Source organism: Lycorma delicatula, chromosome 5, assembly GCF_047948215.1.
Source record: "Lycorma delicatula isolate Av1 chromosome 5, ASM4794821v1, whole genome shotgun sequence".
In the NCBI taxonomy this organism is placed as follows: Eukaryota; Metazoa; Arthropoda; class Insecta; order Hemiptera; family Fulgoridae; genus Lycorma; species Lycorma delicatula.
Genome location: NC_134459.1, coordinates 133,955,581 through 133,980,602, shown reverse-complemented (window position 1 = coordinate 133,980,602; position 25,022 = coordinate 133,955,581). Strand labels below are relative to the sequence as shown.

Genomic DNA, 25,022 nt, shown 5'->3' with positions numbered 1-25,022 from the left:
ATATAAATATTTATATATTTTACACCAATGCTTGTTATCTAACTTTTTAATTAAATCTGATGGATTCCATTCAAGCCGTTAACAGTAAGAGTTTCTGTTTTTTCCAAGAACCACTTTTCTGGGTTACTTTTTTCAAGAACATGGAATTTACACCACCTTCCTTCATAAAATTTTCAAATTTTTTTTAATGTGTCAGGTAATTATATTATAATGAAATGTAATTATATGGTAGGATTTCAGTAATTTAACATGCTAAAAAAATTACATCATGAAAATGTAAAGGTCTGAAGACAAAATACACTTCTTAAAAGAAAAAAAAAATTGTTTTTTCATGTGATGTTAATTTTTTAAAATCCTGTTTTTCCTTTGTTCATCCACTGTTAATGATTTTCCTGTTTATGTTAAGTATACATACTTATTTTATTCATTGAAGCAGTTAAAAGTCATCATTTCTTGGAATTTTATTAACAATCCTAAATTAGTATGATCAACCTTCTTACCATATAACAGAGAATGTGCAATTGTAAATTCTTGGATCATTTTCTTTTAGACTGAAATTTTTTTATGGTAAATTACACTTTTTTCTTACTATATTGGAAGCAATTATTTTTTTCAAACATATAAATAGAAATTTGACAAACAGTAATTCTGACCCATACTGTTAGAATTGTTTATTTCTAAACTATTAAAATTAGCAATCCTTAAATATTAAAAATGTTTTAACTAAAATACATCTAAGTGTTGTTTTATTCATGTTTTAAAATTGAATTATACAAAATTTGTTTATACATGCACTGAGTTTTATATTCCTAGTAAAAACTAAATATGTTACCTACATTTTGTTGCTAAAGAAATCAAAGGTAACAAATTTTAAACAACATTCTATCCATTTTGTTATTTTTTAATCAGAAATTTGCTGTAAATTGATGTAAAGTCACTTTATTTTGATTCAATTTTTACTCACAGTAGGTATTCAATAGGGAGTACATTTCTCTTAATATTCTTAATTCCTGTTTTATGATAGGTGCAATTTAGTTTTAAAACTTAATTTGAAAATCTTTGACTATTAGTAAAAGTATTAAAAAAATATTAAATGTCTCTCACCAGGGAAAAACCAATACAAAACATCATGTAAAAGGTGAAATGATTCATGTTGGAACTCATAATGAGTACAGCCTTGATCAAGATCAATTAGGTGAAAAGTTTAGTAGAACACTTAAATGACATGAAGTAGCATAAAAAAAATTCCCTGTCCCATTTAACCTTTCCCATGAAGGAAAGTATGGTGATCAGTCAAAAAATGGGGTATGGAGTTATTTGCATACACTTCTTAAAAGAAAAAAAAAATTGTTTTTTCATGTGATGTTAATTTTTTAAAATCCTGTTTTTCCTTTGTTCATCCACTGTTAATGATTTTCCTGTTTATGTTAAGTATACATACTTATTTTATTCATTGAAGCAGTTAAAAGTCATCATTTCTTGGAATTTGATTAACAATCCTAAATTAGTATGATCAACCTTCTTACCATATAACAGAGAATGTGCAATTGTAAATTCTTGGATCATTTTCTTTTAGACTGAAATTTTTTTATGGTAAATTACACTTTTTTCTTACTATATTGGAAGCAATTATTTTTTTCAAACATATAAATAGAAATTTGACAAACAGTAATTCTGACCCATACTGTTAGAATTGTTTATTTCTAAACTATTAAAATTAGCAATCCTTAAATATTAAAAATGTTTTAACTAAAATACATCTAAGTGTTGTTTTATTCATGTTTTAAAATTGAATTATACAAAATTTGTTTATACATGCACTGAGTTTTATATTCCTAGTAAAAACTAAATATGTTACCTACATTTTGTTGCTAAAGAAATCAAAGGTAACAAATTTCAAACAACATTCTATCCATTTTGTTATTTTTTAATCAGAAATTTGCTGTAAATTGATGTAAAGTCACTTTATTTTGATTCAATTTTTACTCACAGTAGGTATTCAATAGGGAGTACATTTCTCTTAATATTCTTAATTCCTGTTTTATGATAGGTGCAATTTAGTTTTAAAACTTAATTTGAAAATCTTTGACTATTAGTAAAAGTATTAAAAAAATATTAAATGTCTCTCACCAGGGAAAAACCAATACAAAACATCATGTAAAAGGTGAAATGATTCATGTTGGAACTCATAATGAGTACAGCCTTGATCAAGATCAATTAGGTGAAAAGTTTAGTAGAACACTTAAATGACTTGAAGTAGCATAAAAAAAATTCCCTGTCCCATTTAACCTTTCCCATGAAGGAAAGTATGGTGATCAGTCAAAAAATGGGGTATGGAGTTATTTGCATTTCTCAAAGTTTCATGCCCAGGAACCCCAAAAAAAGAAAAAAAAAGTGGATGATAATGTTTGTACAGTTGTCACCAAATAACTGCAAGCTTGGAGTGGCAGTGATTATTACCCAACGTAGTAAACATTGCTTCATAAACAACAGTTGTATCATGTTTATGCTACTAAGAGATGACTAATCATGGTGTGCCAATGTTTCAAAGAACAACATTATAGCAGTGACATGCGGGCTGATCATCCAAGCTCACCGTCATGTGCGTATGTATGTATGTATGAGCGTAGGCATGTTTGAAGCTTAATAACATTTTACTGGATCAGTTGATTTTTATGAAATTTTTTACAGAGACTTATGTATATCAGCTAAACTGTTGGTAAAAATTTGGGATAAATTTCTCTAGGGCTTGGGGATGAGGAAATTTTGCCAACATAACCTCCACACCTTATATTAAGCATGCGTGCATGCTTTTACATTTTTTTTTTAATTTTGCCCCAGAATTATCCCTTCTCAAAAATCTAAAAAGCTCTCTGTATTGTATTTTTTTTATCAAATTTTTTTTAATGTCTTCCTCCCCAAGGCTTCATGAAAGTCAAACAAAAATACTTTGTGGGTAGGTGAGCTGAAGGATTAAAAATATAGATTTTTAGGTTTTTCAAAATTTGTTGGGATTTATTTAGACTTTTAACAGTATTAAGAGTTTAAATAATAAACTTTTAGTAATAATATTACAATAAAACTTCATCATAATTCACCCCTCCCCAAAAAAGAAATCTCAAGTAATTTCATGTATAATTATTACTTTTTTACGTGTATAATTATTTTTCCAATATATAAGAATAAATATCCAATGCCAGGAAAGTATTGAAACTTTGTTGTCAGATTTTTTTAATAATATTCCCACACGAAAATTTATCGTCTGTCTGGTATTGCAAACATATCTCTAATTATTACAAGCCATACCTTCTTGATAATTTTTTGTACACATATAAGGAATGCATTGTTAGTTTCCATTGCATTTAAAGTACTTCCTGTATAAGTTTTTATGTTTCAGTTTATTAATTAATTAATTACTTTCATTAACTTTTATTCTTTACAGAAACACTGTTAACAATTCTGCTCTTGTAAAGTTCAGTTAAACTTTACTGCTTAATTCTGTCTCACAGCTTATGGGAATGAAAAAGATTTCATGAAATAATCATAATTTAGGAATTAGAAAGTTTTGCTGATTGTAATGTTAAGTTTTGTAATTTTATCAGTTTAATAAACATAGAATTATGTAATTTATACATTTTATAATTTGCATGTTCGTACAAACTACAATCAAAGGTCAACTACATCCAGTGAAATCCTTTCATTTTTGAACTTTGATTATTTATTAGAAACAGTTTATTAAATGTGATTTCCATTGATTGGCATTTTCCACCCCATATTTTTGTGCATACTTCATCCTGAGATGTTCCAGATTTTGAGGAGTCGTGAGGTTGTAAGGATGCAATTTACCACTCGTCCAGAAGGTCCCATTTACCTTTCTTTTTTCTCTTTAAGTCTTTTATCTGATTACAGGTTCTGAATGTTAATCAAAGATGCACACTTTGATACTATAAAAACTGGTTTTGTAAACTGGAAATTGAAAAAATAAACTTTCCAGTTCATAACATTTTTCCTTGTTTATGAACAACTATTATTTAATAATATTTATGTACATTTTGTATTTACTTCATGGATGTATATCCATGATATATCCAACTTTGTGATTGAACTTCCATCAGATTCTTTGTAAATAGTTTTGTTATTTGTTAACATTGAAACCTATACTTTGTTAATCAATATTGCACTTTTTTTCATTTTATTATAATTCATTTTTCCCACATATATCAATTTTCTATGATCTATGTATTGTTTTTAGTAGTTGTAGACATTTTATCCTTTTTTTTTAAATTAGTCACATATTGAAGAAGATAGTAATTTTTTAACATAAAAGAAAGTGGGTGGTTTCCTCCCATTTATTTCCATCTGAGACTTCTAACAGGGTAATTGTGTTGTTTATTTGATAAGAATTCTATCAGTGTTAGAGGAAGTGTTTACTTTACCATTACAAGTTTGTTCAGCAGAATGGAACTACTGAACCGATCACATCAATGAGCACTTTTATTTGTACTAGAAAATACGTAACTTTTGTAGTTTACATGTTCAGTTATATTGTGCAGCTTACTATGTTTTTTGTTGTTTTGTAAAAAGAGGCCTAAATAGATTAGAATGCTCATTTAGTGTTGACCTGTTAGGCTTAACGTTGAGTTGTTTTTTATAATTCTTTATTATACCTTTTCAACGATGTAAAATTTTGAATGTTTGTATATAATGTATGTAATTATTAATTCTTTCTGTGTTGTTTTCTTCATAAGTCCCACAACAGTGCTTAAAATGATTAAATCTGTTTTATGTTTTGAATACCTCAACTTTAAGGATAAGAAAAAGTAGATAAATTAGTGATAGGACCAACAGCATTATTAAAATGGACAAAATTGATTGTAGGTTAAATATTTCAAACTTATTAAAAGTTAATATATCATTGAGAAGATTTAGAAACTATTCTTTCTAAACTATTTTAGAAGATTTTTTTGAAACTTACCGGCTCGATTTCATTTATTAAACAACAAATAATTATAAGAAATGTATTATTAAATGTAAATGTGATATGGATTACATATAAATGAAATGGGGCCAGTAAAAGTTTTATAACTAATTTTTCTATTTTTTTGCTTATTTTATGGAATGTTTAAATGTTTATTTATCTATTATTGTATATCTATTGTCTATTATATATATTTAACATGTATTTTTTTTAACAAAATTCTAAATTAATAGATTTTGATAATCGATGTGTAGTGTCTTGCCTTTTTTGATATCAGTATCATTTTTTTAAAAACAGTTTTATTCATATTACAGAAATCTTTGTTTTTCAGCAGAACAAATATCTGCGAAACTCTTACCGTACGGTTTACAATTTCATTGTATTTTTTTTTTTTATATCACTACGTTTTGTTAAATTATTTTTTTTTTAGAATTACTGATCTTGTGGAATTTTTTATTAAAACTTATTGCCTTCTAGAACAAACAAAAATACATTTTTTTCAATTTTACGGCCAATTTTTTTTTTTTTTTTGATAGTCATATCATTCATTCATTTCATATCATATTTTTACAATATTTTAATATTTATATTTTAATAAGACTAGTATAATGACCTTCACGAATCGAACATCCATGATGTAATATTGCACTTATTACTTTGGAAGTGTAATCCTCATCTCGATGTTTATCGTATCCGTGAACACATTTTTTATATAGTTACTAGCTGACTCGGCAGTGGTTCGCTATTGCTAGATTTGAATATAAATATAGATTAAATGAACACAAATGAAAATTAGATAAAAGATTAAAAAACTGAACATTACAGAACATCACAAAATTTAACCATTCCCTTTTCCCCTTCCCCTCTTCATGACTTCACCTCTTTCCCTTTTTCCCTTCTACCCCTTTGTCGCAGAAATATTTGTTTACACGTAACTAATTTATATTCTGAATATGAGGCAATCCGGATCGTAAATATAATTTTTTGAAATATCTTAACCCCAGCGCCACCTTGCGGGTACAAACTAATTCAGAAATCGTCGCAGGCGTGCGGAAAACTCACAAAAGTTTCATCGCAATCGGATGAATGGTATAGGTATTAGATTAAATGAACGTTTTTTTATTTCTCAATCAAATAGTTCTAATTGTAGAATAAAAACTTTACCAATCGAATTTATTTATTCCTTTTTTAATAAAACTAGTAAAATGTCTTGTAAACTAATACTTTTATTTTTTTTTTAAAAGAAGTGATTGGAATTAAAAAATTGTTTCATCTTCAGTACTCTCATTTATATAAAAGCATTTACTATTAAAACAAACAGTAGTATATTTTCTTTAAAATTTTATTATTTCAAGTAAATTAACAAGTTTTTGTACGCTACCTAGTACCATCAAGTACTGCTATCTAGCGACGCGATTAGTAAAGTCACCTTAAAAAAATGACATATTCAAGTCCCGCGGTTCATCAAATGGAAAAAAAGTTTTCTAGCAAAATTCAAGGTATTTTTTGAAAGTATTCTTTATTAAAAATGTAACTGATCTGAAATGTAATGTTTTCATGTTTATTTTTTTTTCATTTTCATTTCACTGTCCCTCCGATTCTGCGGATTCTTACCGTCGAAGTTTTAACGAACTTCATGATACTATGTCTTAATTTATTTAAAAAAATATATATTTCCTTATTTTTTATTTTATTAATTATTATAGTATATATAGAGGAAAATAATTACCTTTTAAAAGATTACAAATTCTGAATTTGTGTTTCTCAAAATTTCTCAAGGCTTTCTTATGCTCAAAAATATTAAAATCCTGATTACAAAATTTTATATGTATAACATGACAAAGCTAACTGTTTATCTAATAGAGGGAAGAGCAATACTTAATATTACATCCAAATTTACGGTTTTTTACTGACAGTGAACACAGCTAAGCACTGATCGTAAACCCCATTTTTTTTATAATATACAAGTGACACATTTTCAACATTTATAGAAAATACACCATACCGGTAACACTTTTCCACAATCACCTGCACTGTTCCAAAAAGCAGTTTTTACAAATTTCTTTCTTATTACATAACTTTCATGCCAGTTTACAACTAACTATATTGGAGACTTCAACTAAGTAAAATGTATTTAATGTTAACTTGAACCCTGTATGCAGTGTATCATGCAAAATACACAATAAAGGTAAAAAAGCATGTATTGACAAAAAAAATTTAATTCCAACTTAGATCAACAAACATATATTCTAATGTAGTTTTCTTTTTATTCGTCTGTGGGGAAAAAACACACAAAGAATCAATTTATTAACAAAGTACACATCAGTAAACACAAGAATCAGTGTAAAATCAAATCATAGTGTAGTACTGCACTAAATACTATACTGGAAAACCTGATTGATACACTCACAGAACATTTGATTGCAATGTACATAACACAGTCAACTTTTGCAAGTAACTTTAAGAATTTTGATGATACGGAGATAAGTTACCAAAGTATGCACACTGTACATATAATATGCAAATACTATAAATTTAACACACTGAAAAAAATTTACACACTATTTTTTATAAAAATAATTTAATGAACAAACATAACAGATGAAATGTACTATTTTGACTACCTTCTAAATAAATTTCTTGCGCATATTACAACTGCCTTGATGAAGAGACTGTATCGAATGTCCAAAAAATTATTTGGATGAAATATTCTGTTATATTTAGAATGCTTGTCAATTGTAATTAAATCACACTGCAGATTTCATGACTGATTAGTATTTTAGGATGGGACATTAAGTTATTTTTCTCTGATCCGGCCAACTGTTGAAATAGTTTGCGGTTGATGTAATATTATTTATAAAGATTTATTACTGCCTTATTTTTTCTTCACGTTTAATACTTCCACAGAAATCTCTCCTTCATCAGAATATGGAATTTAAATTAGAAACGTAATCTGTAAACTTCATAAAAAGTTAATGTTTACAATATCTGTTAGTTACTGATTTTATAGCGACTAAGCCGGTACACGTTTTGAATCGCACAAAACCTTTTGAATCAGAAATCTTTATAGAAGTACTAATCATAGAGGAATAAATAAAGGATGCAATTTCATAGATTATTTATCGTCACATATTATTGTATAATTTTACTTTTTGTGGCTGTTATTATTTAGGTTGAATTATATATGTAATTTTTAATTGGATTAAAAAATAACTTCTTTCTTTCTTCCTATGCTTGTATTTTAAAATACACTAAACCTAATGACAAGATTTTTGTAGTTTGTAGTAGGTTCTTTAAAGATTACTATAGTCATAGCTGTAAAAAATAGTTAATCATAAACATTGTTTTTTACACATGTTTAAATTTAAAAATTGTGTCAATCATTTTCTATCTGTCCCTGTATACTTACTTCATAAGTGAAAAGATATTGTTTGGGGATCCTTATTTATTGTTTAAATCTGTTTAGTGAGCCTGTTGAATATGAAATCTATTTTGTTTTTATAAAAAATAATTTAAAGTAGCATCTCAGCTTTTCATCCAGAGGTCCTCTGTTTGAATCCCAGTCAGACATTTTTCATATGCTACAAATTTCCATTCTCATACAGCAAAATGACCAAAGCAGTTGATACCCATCATCTTGAAAAAAATTTATATATAACTTGTTTATAATGTACCGATTAAAGTTTTCCTGAAGGAAATATTACATGGATATTTTATATTTTACTTCCTCTTTTTTCTGTTTAGCCTCTGGAACCATTGTAAGGTATTACTTCAGAGGATGATGTGTATGAATGTGAGAATGAATTAATGGATGGATAAATGTGTGATATGTATGAAGTGTAGTCTTGTATATTTTAGTCCTGGAAGCTATTATCTGTAGTTGTATCATATTAATAACATTTAAATCACACTTGAAGAAAATTTATTATGAAATTTGTATCAACATTTTGTTCAATTTCTTATTTAATAACAAATGATTATACATAAACATTTTATTTTAATACTTTGTTATAAGTTGTAACTTTAACACGCAACTGTAATCCTGTCTTGTTTTTTTTTTAAATATAAGTTCATAATTTTGTTTTTCATATATTATCAATTTCTTCATCTTTCCTCCTTCTAGCATCTACTTTCTTATATGTTCTACTTTTTTACTGATTATATTTATCATTTTTCCCCTTTATTTTTTTTTTATAGTCATTCTTTTAATATAATTTTCAATAATCCATCTCTTCTCAAACATAGCCTTACAACTCATTATGTATTTATCAGTAACTGCTTGTCCTTTGCTATGGATTTTAGACAAAAGATATTTTAATTATAAATAAATTGTAATAATTTAAATATATAAACAATAGTTACGTTCTTCAAAGAAGCAATATTCATTAATTCAGTTGTTTTGTGTTTCAATATGTGCCTTAAATAAAATTAATGATTTATTTAAATAAAACTGACATTTCTTACATATTAAGTAAAAATTTAATATTACTGTTGACTTGAAAGAAAAAAATAAATAAACCGTTGGGACATAGAATTTTTAAAACACATCTAAATGTAAGTCTAATATGTATTGTATCTGAGGAAGTACAAATGTTAACATTTGATGATAGTAGTTTTTTAATATGATCAGACAATAGATTTGACATTGATATAGAATGTTAGGGCAAATTGTAATTCAATTGTTTGCCTTTTTGGTTATACATGGATATGACTTAAAACATTTCTTACATATGCTGTAAGAAATATTTGTCCAGAAATGCTGCAAGGTGGCATTTACAACTAGTAGATAGATGTTTAGATTGATATCTATTTGGAGCTGAAATCTGCTAGGACTTTATGAGGTATGTTTTTTGCAAAACTGAAGCTTTATTTCAGTATTTTTCAGTAGCTTTTCTTATAAATAACCGTACAAAATATGTTTTGTTACATAAAATTTAATAAGGTAGAAAATTAATTCTATCTAAATTAGAATTAACCCCTTTTCATTCTCTTGGAAATTGTTAATCGATTATTTAACATCTCTTCATAAATAATAATTCAAATTTTCACCAGCTTTCCAATCCCTTAAAAATTAATAGCATAAATCAGGAGAATCTATGCTAATTTTAAATTCTGTGCTGAATTTCAGGTTCAAGTAAGAGCTTTCATTTTTATATAAACTTACAAATTACCATCTTTTTCCATTTAGCGCTTCTACTTAAATTTTTTTAACTAAAGTTCTTAATTTTTAATAATTTTATTTTTTTCCTTTGTAGCTACACTTTCTAGATTTTCAAGATTTCAATTATATGAAAAGGAATAAACGAATATCTTTTGTACTTTTTTATGAATATATATTTAGGGCTGGCTTATACTCTAATAATTCTTTTTGTAGTACTTATTTGAGCTACATTAGTTTTTTTATACTTTCTTGTATATTTCACGACAGGTTTTGATTCGTGTGTGACCTGCCTTAACTAAAATTTAAATTATATGTATATAACCCCTTTTAATATCATCAGATTTTAAGAACTAATTGTTTTATCCATTAAGTGAAGGACAGTACTTTCAAAGGTAGACCACACCCTCTTTAATTTTAATGTATGTATTATTCTTTGTAGCGATCGGTCGTAAATTCAATGTATTTATAAAAACTGATTTTATTACTGCAGCTGCTTTGATCCAGAACTTTCGCCACCTTCCTTTCTATTAAATCAACCCGTTCAACGCTATTTATAACAATTCACTTTTCTGTGAGTAGTTTTTTCTTTAATTTAGTTAATACGGTTGATTGAACTTTTTTAATTATCGGTATTCTTATTTTACCTAATTTGTTCAATGAACTTTGTTTTTATCTCAACATTTTAGTTGAAGATTTCTGTTATCGTGCTTTTGCGTTGTGCTGTTTAAAATCTTAACGTTATCTTATATTCGTCGTAATTATTAACATTCATCGAATAAATTTCCACCGTTATTAAGATAATAAATATATCGGCGTGGGTATAAAGTTTTTTAGTAATATGATAGCAAAGAAAAAGAAATCAATGGTCTGTTCAAAAAGTCCACGGAAGAGGATTATTTTTTATAGAAAACACAAAATTATGTAAGAGAATCGAATATGAAAAGAAATTAAATGAAAATGGCAAATGGTGGTTTTATCGGTTTAGAAGACGAATTGAGTTATTTTATAAAGGCGCAAGTGTAGATCAGTCGGTGAAAATTATACTAACGTATTAGGTGAAGTATTAGAGGAAATCAAATATTAAATTTGATATTCGTTGTTAATCAAACAGGTGTACAAAAAACGTATACTTCACCGCACGTTTATAGCAAAAAAAGAATAACGTGCCTTATTATTTAAAGTATGCTCGCCTCAAAATAGAGAGAGCAGCGTAATCTTGTTATTACACGTATAAAATAATAAATATAATTTTTTTCTTCTGTCATTATATTGTAATTTATCATTAAAAAATTACAGAAAATTAAATCAGTACTACAATCTTGGACAAGTATTTTAATGAAATGAATGAGATAAATCTCCATTCCAGGAATCGAATTCGTTGCCTGTTCTTATTTCCTCCACTAAATGTAATAAATAATAATAGTAAATTAATAAAAATTATCACCGTACATTGCGGTACGAGAGAGTTCTGCCGGGTTAATTGTTTGCAATAACTCGATTGTTTGTCAACGGATTTTTACAAATGAGGTGTCATTTTGTTCAAAATAATGAGGTGTCATGCTTAATAAATTTTGTAAAAGTAAAAATCTGATCAAACAAATAATTACAAAGATATTGAAGATTAAGAAATTAAGATGGCCGCCATTTGTAAATGTGGCGTTTTAAATTTTTTTTATTTTCTAGAACAAGACACAAGTCTTACATTTGCCAAATTTAATTAAAGTAGGTTTACCCGTTCCTGAGAAATAATTTTTATTTTGAAATCACAAAATGACGTTACAGAACAAAGAGAAATAGGGCCTATGTGGATATAAACTTTTTTGCTCATCTTGGTGTCCTGAATCAGTTCCCGAAATTCAGCGAATACGTCCCGGAACACTGTGGTTGTATACTAAGGTGGGTGCTACTTTATATGCGGTCTACAATCATGAGGTCTAACACTACAGTACCATTGTGTACATATTTGTATATAATTTGTATATTTTATTTAATTGGACGGGGTTAGCGAAACTTACTGGGTTGTGGTCTAGTGGTGAACTCGTCATTGCAAAATCAACCGACTTCTAAGTTGAGAGTTCTAAGATTCAAATCCTAGTAAAGGCAAATAGATACTTTTTTACGTTTTGGATACTAGATCGTGGATACCGGTGTCCTTTGATGGTTGGGTTACATACAATTAACCACACATCTCAGAAATGGGTCGACCTGAGACTGTACAAGACTACACTGTACGTTCATACATATCATCATTCATCGTCGAAGTAATACCTTACAGTAGTTCTGGAGGCTAAACAGAACATTAGACGGAGTTAGCGATCGAACCTCGCTAGGTTAAGTTTGGATAGGTTATATTGATATCTTTGATATCGACGTACAGTAAAAACGACGTTACTTAACAAAACTTAATCTAATACTAGCCAAACTTCTCTAATTAACTTTAAATATACTATTTGCCTATAATTTATAATATTAGTGTACTACCTAAAATAAATAACGTGGGACGGTGCTAATTTAGACTTCATGATGATGTAGACCGCATACTAAAGTAGCATCCCAAGGCGTTTTAAGATGTCTTCTATTTCTTAAACTAGCTTTAATTTGGCTGTTATAAGAAAGTTTTATTTGTTACAAAACTCTTAAATCAATATACGAGTGCTTATTTATGGGGTTGATATCTTTACAAATTTTCAAAATGTATTAACTACGATGTTACGTACTCACAAGTTCATTTGTGCGCCCCTATTTATGAAAGATAATTTGTTACGTCGTTATTCTTAGTATTGATCTATTAGATCGCCTTTGTATCTTATTTTGTCGTAGTAATAAGCTGTTAAGCAAGTTTAATAAAATACGTTACATGGTGTAAAAAAGTAATATAGTTAAGTCTCATATTGCATCACAATGAGACATAGTAAAAAATGAATCATACATTTAAGCATTGTCGCTCATTAGTATTTCAGTTAAAGGTAGTTGATTCATCATTGTAGTACAGTCTGTAAATTACAGTCGATGTTATGTTCCAGAACTCGTTCCTGCCAACTTTATTCTAATGCATAATCAATATTTAAATTTGAAGTATATCAGAGTTATTATAAGTTTTGCTTACCTTTATGCGCTTCCATACGATAATACGGCATACGAACGACACAACATGCCCATGATCCCAAGGGACTCTATCATATTACGTGCCGCCCAATTACCTAATTACAACGCGTTTATCATTAACCCATCCATAAGTATGATCACTGCGTTATCAGTGTCAAAACTAGGCAGTTTTATATCCAGCAGTGTCAACTGTTACCTGTTAGGCCACTGGTTGCCCTCCTGCTACACTTAAATATCGTTGCTGTATGTCATAAAAACGAGATTTTGTGTCGGTTCACCCACCGGCATTACCAGTTGCTAAATAAAACTCAAAATACCCTCCTGAGATACATTAATCAAACCTCACCGCTGGAAGTATTAACTCAATCCTGAAAGCAATGAATATTTGCCCGGAGTGAACATCTTACCAATGTTTTCGAGCATGATGATCAACCAATCACAGAGATCGAACCACACAGATCAGAGATCAGAATGCTCGGATCCATCTGCCTTTGATGTGGTACCCAAGTCTGGAAGAGTCCAAACAAAAACAGGCTGAACGATGGAACTAACTGGGTAGCACATAGCTCACCCTAGTCTGAAAATGCAATTTTCCTTAACACCCTTAGCCATATAGACTACCACTAGACCAATTTAAATTGTCTAACACAAGGAATGTTACTGTACTCTTCATTTTGTAATAATAAATAAGTTTTGTATCGTGTAAAAAAAAAATATAGCGTGACTGGGACTGAAACCTAGAAAATTTTCTGATGAAAGAAAGGCAAAGCTGCTCTCATTCTACTGAAGTGGTTGACATTATACGAGCAAAGAGATATAACTTATAAAATCTCTTTTGTAAAGAATTGGAAAATATTTAAAAAAATAAATTTTACAATTTTTATAGTTGGCTCTGATCAAAAAATTTATTTTGTTTGGAAAAATCTCCAATATTTCTTTCATGTGATACCACCTTATTCATGGTTATGGTTTCTCATTGGATATTGATTTGTGCCCAGAAATTGGTTGGTAATGTCTTAGTTGACATCAGATGGCCAGCACTGTTACCAGTTACTGCTTCCGTGGTGGTCAATCAAATTAGAAAAAAATATTCAATAACAGAAAAAAGTAAATAAAATCATGTTCAATCCTAAGAAATTTATACAAATTTGAAGCTAAAAATTATAAATATTTTTTTTAAATTCTCTTTATAAAAAAAAATACTATGGGAAACAAGGTGGAGAGGTGAAATTGATATTTTTAAGTTAGAAAATAAAATAAGGTTTCTTTTTATTTAAGATTTAGAATTATGTTATTAAAATTTGAAAGAAAGTTAGGCCACAGTGATAGACAGCAGTAAAAAATAGCTTACAAAAATTTTACACTTATATATACAAGCAATAAGTATAAAAAAATATTTTTAAAGAGAAATACAAAATTATTACATGAAATTATATTTTTAATTGGAGACCTTGAAATTAGTTTATGTTAACCGGCCATCTGTAGCTAAAAAATAAATAAAATTATCTATTTTCACATAATTAATCTTTGTGTATTTTGAGTAAGCACTAGCATACCCACACATCTGTGAGTATAGAATATATATGCCTTGTGCGTCCATACATTAGTGGTTGCAAAAGCAGGTGTACATGTTCGCAAATTTTTTTTTACATGTTGCACTGCTTTACTAAAAATTATCTCAATTTTTAATTTGTTAAGTTTTAAAGTTGTTGCCTTCGCTACTCTATTTAGATGGAGTGGTTATAGAAACAAATTAGTTCTCATTTTATTGTAACTTGTCAGTTTATTTTTTAACTTTATATGAAGCAATAAGGATAAAATATTTAAAATTACTTTTTGATAAACAGCTAATGTTGTTATAAGCTTTAATTATGTTATAATATCATAAGTAGTTTTAATATTTATATTTAATATAAAATAGTTAATACATTTAGATGAAGTGGTTATATAAATGAATTAATACTGGTTTTATTATAACCTGTCAGTTTATTTTTAAATTATCGTATTTTATATGAAGCAATAAGGATAAAATATTTAAAATTACTTTTTAATTAGTAGCTAATATTAAAATTATTATCATTCATTTCTTACAATTAATGTTATCTTTGCATAAAATATATTGATTTATTGCACTTAAATAAAAATTAAAATCTTTGCTATTAGTTTCCTATAAATCATAAAACACTCTTGATTTTTTTTCTGTTTTATTACTTCAAATATTCATATTTACATTTCATTTATGATCTTATAACTAATAAATTATTTTCGATAATTTTATCTTTTAAACTTTGTATTCGCTAAGTAAGTTCAAAGATTAAAATAGAAGATATGATTAAAATGATAAGGAAATCGTTGAAATCAGGAGTATTTATTTTGTGGTTTTGTAACTGTGTGTGTTGAAGATTTTTATTATGTATATCACTGCTTTTTGTTTAATAATTATATCCAAATAAGCAAATTCACCTAAGCAGTAAAAATGTAAGAAAAATATTCTTATTCTTTATAGAAAAACATATTTTTGGAGCTATCTCTGTTGTCATCTTTTCTTTCATAAAAAATATACTAAATTTTTAAATTAAGTCAGGAAAATAGAACCCCAAAAAATTTTTTAAATGTAAATTCTTAATAAAATCTGTTTGAAATGTATGCAAAAAATTTAGAGTGGATTTCTTGTATAAATAAAAAAAAAAGTTCCTACCAACATGTTTAGAAATTCTACATTTTGTCTGTCTATAAAATATATCTCAGTTAAATCATAAAAGGTTGAGTTATATTAATAAAATTCTGAATCTGTGATTAAACTGAAATTGCCTTTGAAAAAAAATAAATATGAATTTTTTTTTTGTTTTAAAATTTCAAAGTTTCTTCCATGTTAATGTTTAAATTTTTATTTCAGTAACTGTTGGTTTTATTTTTGTGTTGTTTTATTAGTTAAAAAATTTAGCATTTTATGGTTTATAGAATGTTGTTCAGATATAATGAAATAATTGAGTTATGGTAGAAATCTGTAAAAGTGAGTATATTCTATGCTGTTCTTATAAAGGTTCATTTTATTAATTACATTTTTGCTGTTGCTTTACAGTTATTATTTTTCATTAATTCTATTTTCAGATTTTCAAATTATTTGTTGGAGTTTCTTGCTCTTGGTCATTCTCACTTTTTAGAGACTCATTGCTAGTTTCATAATTATGCATCTTTCAATATATATTCTCATTATAATTTTCATTCCACATATTTCATCGACTTTATTTCTAAGCTTTGTAATCATGTCTCTTACACACTTAGTAGCGTACTTCTACAGATGCTATTTTCCTTTCTTGACCATTTATTCTTTTTCAGCAAATAGTACATATTTAAAAATTTCTTCACTGTAAGTGTTAAAAGCTTTAATAATGCAATTTTTTTAACATTTGATTTGCTTTTAAATTAGTTAATTATAATTTTATACTTAATATTATTAATACATGCTTCAAATTAACCATATGATTTACTTTAAACAGTTAACAATTTATAATTTGAAATCCTTCAAACGTGATATTTTTTAAATAACTTGCTGAATATTGTTAGCATCCCATAATTCATTAACTTTACAGAAATCATGCTTTCTTTATTTAGGCATCAATTATTAATCTCGGTATTCTTTACCTAATTAAATTGGAATTACAGTCAGCATTATAATTAATTTTGGTGATTTATGAAAAGGCAAGTTTATTAAATCTGCCATCAAGCTCTAGTATATTATTCTTATATACATATATCTTTAAAATGTTTTTGCTTGAAAAGTCCAAGGTATTTCGGTGCCATCAGGTTATAAGTAGGCAGTTTAACATATTGACACTAGATCCAGTATAGTTATATTTTTATTAATTTTTTTTATCGATTTTCCTGCACTAGATTAAACATTTGTCTTTACATATAAGGAAAAATAAATAAAAAAAATATGACTACATTAGCAATAAAATTGTTTTAATTAATTTTTTTAGAGAATGGAAAAGTCATGCAGAATTTTGTATTATACTTACTGTTTGTTGTAAGCTATGATGACCTTCAGCTTTGTGAGGTTTTCCACGTATATTCGTATACCTCTATGGCCATCATTATGTTTGTTTTTAGTAGCTTTAAGCAATGTAATTAATTTTAATTCAGTTCTAATGAAATAGGTAAATTAATTTGATATTCGGTAGTTATGTAGAAATGGCTTCTTTATATGATATAAGAATAAGTATTTAGAAATAGCTCATTTTCTTGTCTTTAAATGATATAAAATTTTGTTGTTGGAATACCTTATAGAACTTGTATATCCACATTTTTACTTTTGTTATCTTCTTTTTAAAAAAAGATAAAAATAAATTAGCCATAGTGAATTCCTATACTACTAAAGGTAATAAAATAAATTACAGTTTTATTGCACTTAGGGTTGATGTAAATGTAAATACCAATGATCTGTATATTACACTTAATGTATTGAGTGTGTCCTTGACATATCGTCTTTTATGAAAATGCCCACTGTAGTGTTAATATTAAATAGATTAGTAAATTATTTTGTTATATTTCAGCCTGCTTTTCAAGGATATAGGCTATCATGTAATTTTCCAATACCTAATGCCTAAGGTTGTTTAGTGTTAATGATTTGTAAAGGCAGCTGCTGCTCGTGGTAAATGTTGTAGAAGTATAATATATATATATATATATATAGACAAATTGAGAACTTTTTTTTTTCATTTAGTATTTGGTATTAAAAAAATATATTAGCATGAAAAGTAAATTTTACATTTCACATTATTATTAAATTATATGTTAGGCCTGAATGTCTGTGGGGTGTATAACTGGATTAAAATCTTGTATCCACTTGATGGCATTTTTCAGTCATAAAAATTAGTTTTTTATGATTATTTAACAACCGTAATTGAGCATCAGCTTGTATTTACTTAGAGTAATAATTAAATAGCCACTGACTCAAATGTTCTCAGAAAGCTCATAAGGTACAAAGAAGCTATAACATTTAATTGATATAGTAATAATATGTACTTTTCTTATGAAAATTCTAGAATTTACTTTTGTAGGCATGCAGCAGCAAGGGCAAGCTGTTTGGATTCACATCAGTTGCAGCACTTCTTAATATTTAAACGTTTAACGTAATCTTACAAATATATTACACTCATTTTTAATTATGTTTAGAAGATTGATATATTCAGTTAATTTGTCATGTAACAGTTATACTTTTGAATTACCAAATGCTGTTAGCCGAATTGCAATTACTTGATAAGTACTTCTTGCTTAATCTCTGGCTAATCATTCCTGAAATTATACTGTTAATTAAATATGGTCTGTTAAATGTAGTTTAATCTTAGTATACCTTTAACAGGATTTAAACCTGGATAATGCAGAAACGCATTATAAATATCTGGTAAACAATGAGGTAGTCTTTCACCCAATCATTTAGTTGTTTTATAATACCTCTGTTACAATAGTAAATGTTTATTATATAACAGATATAATTTAACTATCTGTAGAGTTTTATTACAATATATTTAATATTCCTGTAAACTAATATAAACCAGATGACTTAAAAGTAAATTAATGTGGTGGTATCTAAAAAACTTTTTATTTGCAGATATTTTTGATTTCAGATTTGATTACTATAATAATAAATTGTATTTATTGTAGTAGCTGAAGAAAAAAATATTAATTTATATTTTTCCTGTATGAATTTTTTAGCGATTTATTTAACTAGGTTGGTCAGTTGCATTTGATGTAGGTCAAGATTGGATGATCGTGTTGCAGGTTTTAGTTATTACTGCATTTTTGCATGTATTAATTACACTTAGCTTACACTTAGCTGGTGCAATCGATTGCCGTGAACTAGTTTCTATGGGACTGAAGGTTTTACATGTCACAACTCAGTTTTATAGCTCTCATCATGCACGATGAGACATTAGAGATCTAAGGTCTGAGATATTAAATATGAAAGGATTATTTTATTTAAATTGATGAGATATTCACTTCATTCTTTCAATGAAAGATGCAAGTGTGGCTTTTCTTTTGTATTTTTAATGAAAATAGATTTTATTAAAATATAATTTAATTTTAAAACTATCATTGTGTAAGATAAAAAAAATGTTGGAAAATGCTAGGAAGCTACTACACAATACTTATAATTGGAATTTGCTAGAAAGGTACTAATGCTAGGAAAATAAATTAAATTACTGTTTAACTTCAGTTATTATTTTTCCTTTAAATTTATTTCTGTATTTTGATTGTTTAAGATTAAAGTTATAAACTATCATATGAAAAGTGTAGTTTTTTTTTTGTATTTGTAAACTTTCCGTGTTTTTACTAAATAAATACATACTTGATTAGATAATGACTGCATTAAAAAAAAATTGCTAATCCTTTAAATTACGTACTTTTTTCTTTTTATTAAATAAAATGATAATTTTTTGTAGTTTTAAATTTTCTGATAACTTAATTTGTAGAAAGTTGATAACTTTTTTTTTTATTCTTACAGTTCATATTCTATAAAAGGAAGTATATATAAAAAATATAATTATCTTTTCTATATATATATTTCCTTTATATTTATATATTTTACTTTATATTTTTTATATTAATTATAATCAATATAAAATTTCATTTTTTATAGATGTTCTTTTTAGTATTTTTATTTTTATTTTTTAAATATCATTTTCTTTTACGTTTTAACAGGTTTTTGATTGCTCTATTCTTTAAAATAAAGAATTCTTCTGCCATTAAAATTATCCATTCATCACACTATTAATTAAATAATTTTTTAAATATTCAATTAAGAATACATTTTTTTTTAATAAAATAATTAAAAAAGTACTCTAATAAACAAAAAATTCTGCTTCAATTCTTTAAATTTTGAACCTGGTGCCAATTAGAAAACTACCTACTCACTGATAAAATTGGTATCAAATTAAAAAAAATTAAAGAAGCATTGAAAAAGTTTTTTTTATTTTGTTAAGTTAATTTAGTTTACTTTTTATGTTTATTTTTATTTATTGTACAGATAGGTCAATAAAAAAATGCTATTCTCATGAAAAAATATCATTGCAAGAAACAAATTTTAAAATTTAAATTGTGTACAGAAATGACATTAAGTGATTTCTATTGATATAAGCTAATGCATAAATCACAGTAGTTATTTTCTTACTAGACTTTTACAATATTAAAATGATGAAATATCTTCTAATCATATGTGCAGATAGTTTAATTTTTCATTTAATAACTCTTATACAAAAGTTAGTTAGCAAGAGACCACAGAAAATAAAAAGCATTCTTAAAATCTGTCTACTTATTGAAAAATAATCATTTAAATTTGTTTTAAAAACCTGGATCAAATTGAGAACCTTCTTTTAGCCGCTTAGAAAAAACATTTAATTTCCCTTCTTGTCTGAATTAAATTATTTATAAGAAGAAAAAATTTCATATCTGTTTGATATTGCTATAGTGGATTTCTGAACAGCTAAAACATCCATCTTTAGACAGAAGCACTTTGCTCATTAGAGATATATTTGCTTCTTAAGTAAATTACAGTAACAACTTTTATGAATTTTTTATTGTGTTAAGTCAATATCACATGAAACAACATTTTTTATTCTTTTTCATGTAGGCATTTTGAAGAGACCTTTATAAAAAGCCTCTTTTTAAAAAAAGGTTTAAAGTGGTAATTTGCAACTGTCACTCCTGTTTTCTTCAGTTGAGTATATCAGAACTCAATTTATTTCATTAAGTGTGCAAGGTTAATCGTGGAGCTCAAATTAAATTTCATCTATTTCAAGGCACCATTTAAAAATATTTCTCTTAAAACTTACACTTATGTGTGGGTGTGGATGTTTGTATCTATTAAAGGTTTTTTTTTTTTTCAATTTTTATTTCAAAAATGTTTTACAGGAAAATATCAACATATTCTAGTTTGTCTGAATATTTACTGAATAATATTTTATTTTAATTAATGATAAATTTTATGATTTTAGGCGATGGTGGCATGTTACCCTGGTAATAATTCACATTATGTAAAACATGTTGATAATCCTAACCAAGATGGTCGTTGTATAACTGCAATTTATTATTTAAATCGTGATTGGAATGTTAAGGTAAATTGGTTTTTGTATTCTACATTTCATTTCTTTTGTATTCTTTTTTTTAATAAATTAATTAAATTTTTAATATTAAATAAATGTATTGCTTGTTTATCTATCTGTCTAGTTATTTATTTCATCCTGTAAAAAAGGGATCTAGGTTTAATTCTTATTCTGTGAACCCAATGGATAGAAAATCTTGTACAAATGCATGTTCAGAGCAATATATTGAAATGTTTATGCCAAGGCTATTTGTGTATTTAAGTATGTTACATTATAAGTGTACTGTATTGGCCACATTTTATAACTGACTGTATTAACAAATCAATGAAATCTATAAACTAAAATATTGTGCTTAGAATTATGTTGATCATCAGTGTAAATAGGATATTTTTAAGAGAAGTACTTATCCCACTTTACCATCTCCTTCATTCCTGATTATATTCTGTTCACATTCTGCTCTTCTTGCTATTCCAACTACGAGGACAGTCAAATATTACTCAAACCTTTATTCTTACTTCTGAAAAAACAAATATATGTGGCTAACTTTTTCAAGTAAAAGTGGATTATATATGTATATATATATATATATATTTTTTTTTTTCTATCCATTACTTCTTATCACCTTGCATTCATTTCTGCAATAGCTAGCACAAAGTATGAGCTAGCAATAACTTGTGTTGTTGAACAGCATGTTATAAGAAATGTTTCAACAAATGAAAATGTTAAATTGACCTAGATGTTACAGAGAGTATGTAAATAGTTTGGAAATGACTATTATCATTGCAAAATTATTCAAAATGGAAATATTTAGATAATTTGTGGGACATAGTTGTATACAGTACCTCTTTATGCATGTGCATTGTCTCAAGACTAGCATCAAAACAGTTTATATTCGGTCAGTTTCAGAGCATATAGAAAATAAAATCATACAGAGGAAGTTGGGATCACCCATGATGTGCAGGCCATTGTTCAAAATAAATTAAACTTCCAAAACATTTCAGCACGGTGGGTTTCACATTTATTGAAAAAGAGATCAGAAATTTGCTCATTTTCAAACGAGACAAATATTGTTGAAATGAAGCAAAAGGGGACTCATTTATAACCACATTCATGTGTATGATGAAACCTGAGAGCAGCCAGTATTGAAGAGTGAAGAAAATGAAAGCAGATCCAGTGAAGTTAAAACACAGTTGTGTCCAGGTAAAAAAACTCTTGTCACTTTGGTTTGAGACTATTATAAAGAGATTTTAAAAGTTAATATTTTTCACAAAAAGAGAATAATAAATGTTACATTTTTTATACCTGTTCGAAAGAAATTAAATTTTAATAACCATTATAATCTGTGTGATAATTGTGGCTCACATTTACTGCCGCAGTAACAAAACAAATATTGACTGAATTTCAGAATATTCAAACACTTCCTTTCAGTCACAACTAGATCCGTGGAACTAAATACTACTAATTTGGTCCATTAAAGAAGACATTGGGAGATCAGCAGTTTGAAAGTAATGAAGAGGGAAATTCTGCTTGTATAATTGGCTGGAGCTCTACTTTTTGTGATATGAGAATACATACATATTTATTGGCAGAAATATTAATAATATAATGGAAATTATGTAAAAAGATGATTTTTCATTTAAAGAATCACCTATGGATATAAAATTTCAAATAAAGTTGATTTTATATTTTGACTGACCATTAGTGCCTAATTCATAGTTGTTCTTTTCCATTAAGGAAACATTTATTATATTTGAAGTTTTTAAATGTAATAATAGTTGTCCTTAAAAGGTTACTAGATCTAATCTTGCTCTAAATGTAAAGTTTTACATTTTATATGAGGCAAGGGATCTTAACTGTTGTAAGTATCGCAGCTTATTGAATATCTTTCTTAGGACTTTGGTACAAGGATCACCTTAATAAAGCCAATTTTTTAATTGAAAGAAGTAGCAGTGTAACCCTATTCTGATAATGATATCTAATCACATGATTTTTAAAGCGTTTTATTTTTAAATCTTATAATTGCAGTGTATGTGAAGAAAGAATTTACAAAACTTGATACAAAAAGGTAGCTGAACATTAATGGACAGTCTGGAGCTAGAGCAAGTCCTCGAGCAGAGATACCAAATGTTAAATATTATCCATAATTTATACGATATTTTATATAAATTACAGAACTATGAGTAGTCCCATAGATCTTTGTGAGTTATCTATTTACAACAGTACAGGTTGTGCAATATCAGAAGGATTAATTTTTTGTGTCCAAAGGTTATTTCTATTATCAAAGATCAGGTTTGGTTTCAGTATTTTATAATATAAACAGCATCCTTCAATAATCTTTTTTCAGCTAGCATTTATGTTTGACTTTATAACTGAATCATTTACATTTACTACAGAGTCTGCTGTGTTGTAATTTTTAAATATTGGGTAGTAAATAAATTTTACATTTTTCTTATTATATGAAATGAACAAACTTCCAAAAGGTTAATACAGATAAGCTTTGACTGTACTACTTTATCATTCTTTGACACAGTAGTTGTAAATGAGATTTAATGGTAGAATTAATAAAACATTCAGTTTAAAAAATGTTATTTCTTTTGATTTTTAGTTTTTGTCATTTTATAGAAACATAATTGACTAAAATTACTGATAAAAAGTCTGTCAACAGCAAAAAATTATTATAACTAGAAAATGTCAAATTAATATTGAAAATAAAATAATTGTATTTTGGCTCTATTTTAAAATAAAAATGTATTTCTTTGAACAAAGAGAAGATTTTGAAAACAAATTTTAATATAATTATATTTCTGTAGTTTTAAATTGATTTTTAATTCTCTGTTTTCTTAACAGAATGTCATTATATCTTATTTCTAAAACCAATTATTTTTGCTTTCCTTATTTAGTTGCAGTATATTTAAAAATTTATACTGGTAGATTACAAGTAACTCAGCCTTAGTTCTAATTCAGGTTTCTTTGTGTTAATTGTGAACTTAAGAAAGAGGTTTCATAATTGTGACAGTTTGATAATTGTCAACAAATTAAATTTTTGTTTTGTTTGTCTTATTCCTAATGTTTAATTCTGTTACTTCTTTTAACTCTTGCTCTTAAGTATTTTTATCAATTGTTATAATTAGAAGTATTTTTCAAAATAGAAAAAAATTAGATTTAAAACAATTATGATTATATTTATAAAACATAAATTATTTTAACTTTATTGCAAAAGTTCTGCATGTTTTGATAATAAGATATTATTCTGGCTGGCCAATTTTTAAATGAAGATGTAACATTCATAGAAAAGAATGTTAGAATAAATATTTATATCTTATCATTAAATAAACTGCTATTACTCATATATGAGTAGACATATACAGTATATAGAGATTCTCAAAAAAAAGATATTCATAAGTGTTTAAAGATATTATACTAGGCCACTGAAACTTATGAAAAACATATTAATGTGTATTTTTTTTTTTTTATTATTATTACCAAGTTAAAGTAATAGTTAAGGTAAATTACTGTAAAATGTTTACTGTTTAGCTATAAAAAAGAATGAGGCATAAGATAACTTACTGTAAGATAATTTTATAGTCTGAGGGTATAATAATATTTTATAGTGATGAAAAATGTAAATAAATCTTTCTGATACTGACCATGTGGTACAGAACTAATAAAATTT

The 25,022-nt window shown here is 26.7% G+C and overlaps 1 protein-coding gene across 1 annotated transcript in view; it reads left to right on the top strand.

The window, feature by feature from the left end:
• The window catches only part of Hph (HIF prolyl hydroxylase), a 72,119-nt gene that overhangs the window by 31,730 nt on the left and 15,367 nt on the right, over positions 1–25,022 (top strand). The window contains exon 2 of the mRNA XM_075367125.1: positions 21,242–21,361. Coding sequence (XP_075223240.1) covers positions 21,242–21,361 — 120 coding nt within the window. The remainder of the gene's footprint in view (positions 1–21,241; positions 21,362–25,022) is intronic.